We start from the raw sequence: 7779 nt of genomic DNA on the forward strand, positions 1-7779 counted from the left end.
TTTAAAATATCTCAAACTTATCATCACCACAATCATCACCGTTTCCGCCACAATTGTCATATATGGCCACTACCATAAACCACCACTACTATCATGATCGTCACCACAATCGTTGGTGGTGTCAACAACAACGACAAAAATTCTATTGATGGTGACAACATTGGTCATGACGGTGATCGCGGTAGTGGTAATCAAAGGGTGTGCAAGAAATATTTGCGTGCCTTTTTTTTCACAAGCATTAATTTCAAAGTCCCACCAAACTAAATTAAAATACGTGAATTTAGAATGCATGGACAGTATGTACGAGTAAAAGCTCTCCCAATTATTTTTTTATATGAAAAAGTTTTTGTTTATAAAAAAATAGTACAATGTTTTTTCCCATTATTTTCTATATATACTACAATAACTCCTTTGATTGAGTAAACTTGTAGCATTAAAATAATCTATCTAGGGGTTTATTTTAAACAAATTATAGTAGTTAATTATCTTTTGTTAGATATATATACAGGAGTATGAGAGGATGGTTAAAATAAAAGTGGGTATTTAACATTATAGTAGGTTTGTTAACACTTCAATTTAAAAAGTCGTGAATGATTACATTTTTTTAAAGGTAAATTTGAGTCAGAAACACATTTAAACTCTACCGAAGGGGCAATTTGCTTTATAAACGAAAGGTTTGTGAATATACAAATGATTGTAAAACTACCACAAAAACTTGGTCGTAGCCTGGAGAAAGAGGAAAGAAGAGATGTAGAAAATAGAAAAAATGGCAATTGGGGATTGATTCATTTAATTAAAGTGGTAAATGTGTGTCCTGGGCAATGAAAAGAAATTGTCAGTTGCTTCTTTCTTTTGGTCCGTAATACTGTACTTTCACCCATAAAAGAGGGTCAAATATGAGTTCAGTCAGTCAGTCAGGGTTAGCTTGATCTTCCTCTCAGGCACATGGGTGAATATATGATTTTGTTTAGACATGATGGATGACCTCACAGCCATATAATTTCCCCAAATATACACCTACCTGTACTAGCTAACTGTTGCAAAGTGGGCCATTCACCTTTTCCATTCCAAAAATCACATTATATAACACTCCCCTTCATCATCCTCCTCTACTTAATTACATAACTTGATTATATTGTGTCTTCCTCGATCCATGGCTAGTTGTATGGTTTATGCGTGTTACATTTATATTGTTCTGGGAATATTAGTGTTGAAAGGTGCAGAGGCACAGCGTGCGTTCTTTGTGTTTGGGGATTCTCTTGTGGATAATGGGAACAACAACTTTTTGGCAACTACAGCTCGAGCAGATGCTCCTCCTTATGGCATTGATTTCCCAACCGGAAGACCCACTGGCCGTTTCTCTAATGGCTACAACATTCCCGACTTCATCAGTAAATTCCCTTGCTAACTATATATAATGACCTCAATTCGATCTCTTTCTCATTATTAATTATTAAAGATATACTATAATGTACTAGTTGCTTAATTAACTCATTTATTTACGTGTAGGTCAATCACTTGGGGCCGAATCCACATTGCCTTATTTAGATCCCGAGCTCGACGGGGAAAGATTGCTTGTTGGTGCCAACTTTGCTTCTGCTGGTATTGGAATTCTCAATGACACTGGAATCCAATTTGTAAGTCACATGACATTACTTACGTGTTTGGTTCCTCCAGAGCAAAATTTCTAAAGATAACATAAAAGCAATTACTATTATAGTTACGAGCAGTGTCTAAACTAATTAATTAGAGAGTTTTTTTTTTTGGATAAATCCATGTATCATACATATTTTTAAATTTGAATAGATGCATACTATTTTTAATTAAAATATCTTTTTTTTTAATTCAATGATTTATTTATATAAAAAAAATATAATAGCTGATATTTAGATCACACATGATATGCTCATTATAATAACATGTTAATATGTTAATTATTATCACTATATAGTACTTCTCCGCGGAGTTGTGATGTATTATATAAACTTGAGTTCTTTTTGTAATTAAGATGATAACGATTTAATTGTTTTTATTATATATATAGATAGAGTACGACTAGTGATATTTTTATACTCTCTTTATCCTATTCCTTCGTCTTTTTTTTGGTGACTTTTTGGTTGTGCATAATTTTTTGGTGAATTATATATATGTGTATGTGTTGCAATTGCAGGTAAACATAATCAGAATATATAGACAGTTGGAGTACTGGCAAGAATACCAGCAGAGGGTGAGTGCTCTGATAGGACCTGAGCAGACTGAACGCTTAATAAATGGAGCATTAGTCCTCATTACTCTTGGAGGCAACGACTTTGTGAATAACTATTACTTGGTCCCTTACTCTGCAAGATCACGCCAATACAATTTACCAGATTACGTCAAGTATATCATTTCTGAGTATAAGAAAGTTCTCAGGGTAAGTATCAATTAATTAAGATTCATTAATTATAACAAAGATAATAAAAGTGTATCTTGACATGGTAACATATATATTATATTAATTAATTTCAGAGGCTATACGAAATTGGAGCACGTAGGGTGCTGGTGACGGGAACGGGTCCATTGGGTTGTGTTCCTGCGGAATTGGCCCAGCGAAGCACCAACGGTGACTGCTCAGCTGAGCTGCAGCAAGCTGCAGCCTTGTTCAACCCTCAACTTGTTCAGATTATCAGACAACTCAACAGCGAAATTGGTTCCAATGTCTTCGTTGGAGTCAACACGCAACAGATGCACATTGATTTCATCAGTAACCCTCAAAGATATGGTAAATATTACAGAAATGACTACCCTTTTTAAATTTGAATTAAAAAGAAAAATCATATTTTTTTCTTACATAATATTCGTATCCTTCATGTCATGCATCCAATCCAATCCAATATATAAAAGTCACGCAACTCACGTACACAAAGACAAAGTTAATTTTAGTAGATGCATTTAATAGAGGCATGGACCATGCATCAATCGTATGGGGGGAGGGAGAAGATATCCTTTTCCTTTCTTTGTTTGTATAGGCTACCAATAATGTACAATAGTGTCTCCGCTCTCCAGATTGTTTTTTTTTTTTTTGAGATGAGGGTGCTTCTTTTTGCAAATAACATATAACCCTTATAATTTTTTTTTATCACTCATGTGCTTAGAATTGCATGATATGCATAGTTCATATATTGAACTTCATCGCTGTCCACATATTATGATATTAACATATAGATAGATATAGGTAGATACTAAATACAAATTCATTAAAAGCGGAATGCGTTTACATACAGACATGCATGTGGCATTAACGAGTTATGATATAGTAGTAGTATATGTATGGTAAAGCTCGTGGTTGAACATGCAGGATTTGTTACATCAAAAGTAGCATGTTGCGGTCAAGGACCCTACAATGGTCTTGGACTGTGCACTCCGGCATCCAACTTGTGCCCTAACCGTGACAGTTATGCGTTTTGGGATCCTTTCCATCCAACAGAAAGGGCTAATAGGATAATCGTTCAACAGATTTTGTCAGGCACCTCAGAGTATATGTACCCAATGAATCTCAGCACCATTATGGCTTTGGATTCGTCTAAGAACTAGATAAATCAAGGGTCTGTGTCCATCATTTTATTACCGCACATCTTCTGTGTCTTGCAAAAGTCTACCTACGCCTGTTAATTTGTCATATATGTGTTCAAATTAGGTGCCATATATAGTAATTAATCATCTCCAATGTGTCAGTGAATAGTATATTATAATGTTGGGGTGGATGGATGATGTTAAGTGCCGTCTTCGTTCTCCTTCTCTTGGGCAGTACAAAAGAAAGACTGCATATATAATAATTGAGTGAATTTTTATCTTCAATAATTTCTCTTTTTTTCTGTCTCTTTCATTTAAATATTTTCACGCGTTCATCTTAATTAACAATATCTTGGGTGAAAGTTTTATTGCATCTGTTTGGTTCGGCATTAAAAGCCTACGACGTGCATCAGAAAGAACTCTCTTAAAGAACAACAAAAACCGGCCAGCAATGTTATATATAATTTTTTTTATCAATAAATATTAATTATTAGATTTTATTAGTGAAAAAAATTTCAACTTATGATCTCTCCTTCTACTACTAAATCAACCTATAATCCCATGCAAAATCATATATAGTAATCTCCAATTAAGTTATAAGAAATGCTAAGAAACAGAAAAGAATTAATGTTTAATATACAGATTCTCCATCATAACAAAAGATAAAACTTCTCCAATCCAAGCCATAGACTAACAGTAACAGAATTAAGCCAACTAAAGCTGGATATAAAAAGGATATTATCTCCATTAAAAAGGGGACTTTGTTCTTAAACTCAATTAATGACAATCTTTTACATTTATAAGCTCCAATTAAAGAATATACTGCACTTAAAGCAACATAGGTATATACACAAAGCCAAGATCCATCAAGATAACACCATGAACCATCACACCAAAAGAAAAACCATAATAAAGGGCATGCTAACACGATGAGAAAGGACCCAAGCCGGGACTGTTTTATTCTTCGTGGTGCATCAACCTATCTAACAGTTTTTGAAGTTTCATGGGAGTGATGACATTTTTTGCAAATATTGGAAGGGAAGGGAATCTTTTGTTTTTTGAAAAGTATGGTATCTTTCTGTACATCTTGATTGAAACTTTGTATATCCCTCTTTTTGTTTATATATAATATTATCTTTGCTTAAAAAAAAGACTACAACACGATGAGAATATACCACAATTCAGATCAAAAGTTATAATAGAGCTAGAATATTGATTATCTAAAATACCCTCGTGCCGAAAAGTAAATTCTGGACATTATTTACACTCTTCTCTTTCCTCGAATCTAACTTAAGCTTCTCGCAACCACCCCCTTGTGAGGTAATATTAATTAATAATTTGTCATTTATTCATCTTTCTCTCCGATTACAAATCAAATTATTGTAAAAGAAATATCCAACACGTTGCTATTGAAAAAAGTATAAAACACTGCCCAATCAAAACTCTACCCAAAGATAAACAATAAGCAACAACAAATCCCAATAATTCAATGTCTTGAAGCTCCTCCAACCACTAACTATGACTACATAACTTGATTTCTTATCCTGAATTGTATTGATTTTCACGCCAGGACGCTTATATCCACACTTTGCATACATATCATTCGTTAAAATGCCAATAACAAGTACCAAATCTCAAAGACTTAAACTTTGCAAATCCTCGTGTTATTTATTTACAATGCCAAATACTCCCCACTATCCATTATCAGACTTTGCTCCCCACTATCCGTACCAACTTTGTTATCTCATCATCCCAAACCCCGTGCTCAAAAGGCCGAATTGCTAATATATGCAAGGTACACCCCCAACATATCATGATTCCTATTCACAGAAACACCCAACCATATTCCCTTATATCTGAAACCACCCAACCACCAAATGTAACCTTTATCCAACAGCTTAACATTATTCCAGACATTGACGTGGAGCATAAACCCAGCACAACAAAGGATATGATAATTTTCGAGTACTATTTAACCACTGCCAAGAGAGAATACACATGTATATTTACAGCAATAATTGTAATGCTGTCTCAAAGAAATGCAAATCCCAATCAAATCATGTAGAGGGGAGTGTAAATAATTTCAAGAATAGGTTTTCTGGAAGAGGGTATTTTGGGTAAACAAAAATTGAAAGGGGAGTGAGTTAGCAAAAAGGAGACTGGAAATAGCACTTACCTCTGAAAATTATTCCAAAACTGCTGCACACGGGTTAAAAAAATTAGGAAATTGCTAAATACGTCTCCATTGTTTTCTTTCGCACCCCCTTACTTTGTCTTTTAAATTTTTTATTACAAAACTACCCTCATATCCTCTAACCTGTCTCTTTTGCATACCTGCATATTGTATCCACTCACGCACACCCCCCTCCTATGACCCTTTCAGATTCATCCAATTGGGCGCATCTTATATTCCTTTCCCCTTCCTTAATATCACTTTTTTTTTCTTTGACAAAGTGATTCCAAAGCTCAAAATCTCACTCTTTCATACCGTTCAACACCTTTCTCCTTCAAAATTGTTTGGCCCTTATTTACCCAAATATATCATTCAGTTCAACCTTGGTGATGGGGTCTCCTTTGGTCCTAGCATAGTGTGATGATGATGGAGACTTAAATCACTTATTGGACTATTCACCCCCTTGAAATGATCAGAATATGCCTCAATTACCTCCCAAAAGTTTTGATGTGTGAGAAACATGCCCCTAATGCGTCCCATGGTGCCAGACGAGAGGAAAATCACATCCGAGTTAGACTTGAATTAGTAGAGGGCATGTGCTGTTGGCGTCGAGCACAAAATTGGAGTGTTCTCTCAAAGAGGATGGTGTTGAATCAAAGGTGAAGGGGCTTTGATGAGTGGAACCATGTTAGAGATTAGGGATTGGAGGGAGATGGCTGGGGATTTGAATTGGTAAAGGAACATGGAGTATGAGAGGTGATGATTGGTGACAAAGTCTCTACCATGTTGTTGGTGATAGATTAAAGGAGGGGTGTTGTGAAGGAAAGGTAGAGGAATCATACATTTCTATGCGGAAAAGTAAATGCCAAAATTATTCAATTTCAGAAAGGGTAATTTTAGAAAATAAAAGTTGAAAGGGGTGCACAAGTAAAAGTTGGGGTCTAAATAATAATAGCTGAAAATTTGATGTCTTAGCTTGGGCAATTATTTCCTGCATCTCTTATCTTTGCTTCTTGCACCTCATAAATAATGTTAACAGACAAAAATGTGACTATGCTCAAAACCCTCTCTTCCTTTTCTCTTTCTGCGTCGTGAAGCACCTCCCCTCATTCTCCATCTCCACCGTCCTCATTTTCCAGAACCAACAACCCAACACTCTCACATCCATAACTTTCCACACAACAAACACATGACAATTGAAAAAACAAAAAATTAACCACAACAACTAACTATCTTAGACTCAAATCATATCTCTTCCCAAAATAATCTTTAGCTCCAATCATGTCTTCGACATAGAGATACAACCCAAATCAAAAAAGAAAAAATATTTCCAATTCTTGTAGCACACCATCCGTAAGCCTGCGAACTTGTGTTTTGTTTTCCATTGAGTCATGAAAATGGAGATTTAGCAAATCAACACGTTCAGTGTGCTATTTGCATGACACATGTCAAGACCTTCATCGGTGGAAATGAATTGAAGGGAGGAGACAAGAACAATGGGAATAACACTTCTTTTGGCCGACACATAAAGCGATTTATACACTGAAGATGTTTTCTCTTTTCTTTGCAGCATCACAACATTGTGGTCCATATCGAGAATTGTTGTGACTCGGTGTGGAGGAACGTGGTTGCGGCCCTCAGGCGGCGTGGTTATGTCGTCTATGTGATTGTGATTGTGATGTGAGTTAGGTCCCAGACTCAAAACTTGGGCACATTAAAACAAAGTCCAAGACTAAAAAAAAATCAGATACGAAATAGCAATTATGGGTAACATAACTTATTCATGTCCTTACGTCATTCCATAATTATGAATACATGATTCTGGAATAAGTAATCTATATAATACATGTTGTTCCATATTACTAAATCTAGAATTATGTATTTATATTCCGGAAAAGAGATATATTTTTGCAATGATCATTCCATAATAAAGGAAAGATAGTATTGGAATTTTAAAACATTTAGGGGTGCATAAAGAAAAAAGGGTTACAGGAAGTAATTCCCCTTGGCTTGTTGTTAGTAGCGGGGATTTAAAATCTAGGCATATTGCTGGT

General features: G+C 35.2%; 1 protein-coding gene across 1 annotated transcript; it reads left to right on the forward strand.

Moving 5' to 3' along the window:
• Window positions 1-1105: 1105 nt before the first annotated feature.
• On the forward strand, window positions 1106-3837 carry LOC114407757 (GDSL esterase/lipase At5g33370-like). The gene is made up of 5 exons (XM_028370984.1): window positions 1106-1391; window positions 1510-1637; window positions 2171-2413; window positions 2509-2761; window positions 3338-3837. Exons 1-5 carry the CDS (start codon window positions 1154-1156, stop codon window positions 3571-3573), a joined length of 1098 nt encoding a protein of 365 aa, XP_028226785.1. The 5' UTR covers window positions 1106-1153; the 3' UTR covers window positions 3574-3837.
• The last annotated feature ends 3942 nt before the right edge of the window (window positions 3838-7779 follow it).

Source organism: Glycine soja, chromosome 3, assembly GCF_004193775.1.
Source record: "Glycine soja cultivar W05 chromosome 3, ASM419377v2, whole genome shotgun sequence".
Taxonomy (NCBI): domain Eukaryota; kingdom Viridiplantae; phylum Streptophyta; class Magnoliopsida; order Fabales; family Fabaceae; genus Glycine; species Glycine soja.

Coding starts and splice junctions, on each gene's coding strand:
- LOC114407757 (XM_028370984.1), top strand. CDS start 1,154: ATGGCTAGTTGTATGGTTTATGCGTGTTACATTTATATTGTTCTGGGA. Junction 1,392..1,509: donor CAACATTCCCGACTTCATCA/GTAAATTCCCTT, acceptor ATTTACGTGTAG/GTCAATCACTTGGGGCCGAA. Junction 2,762..3,337: donor CAGTAACCCTCAAAGATATG/GTAAATATTACA, acceptor TTGAACATGCAG/GATTTGTTACATCAAAAGTA.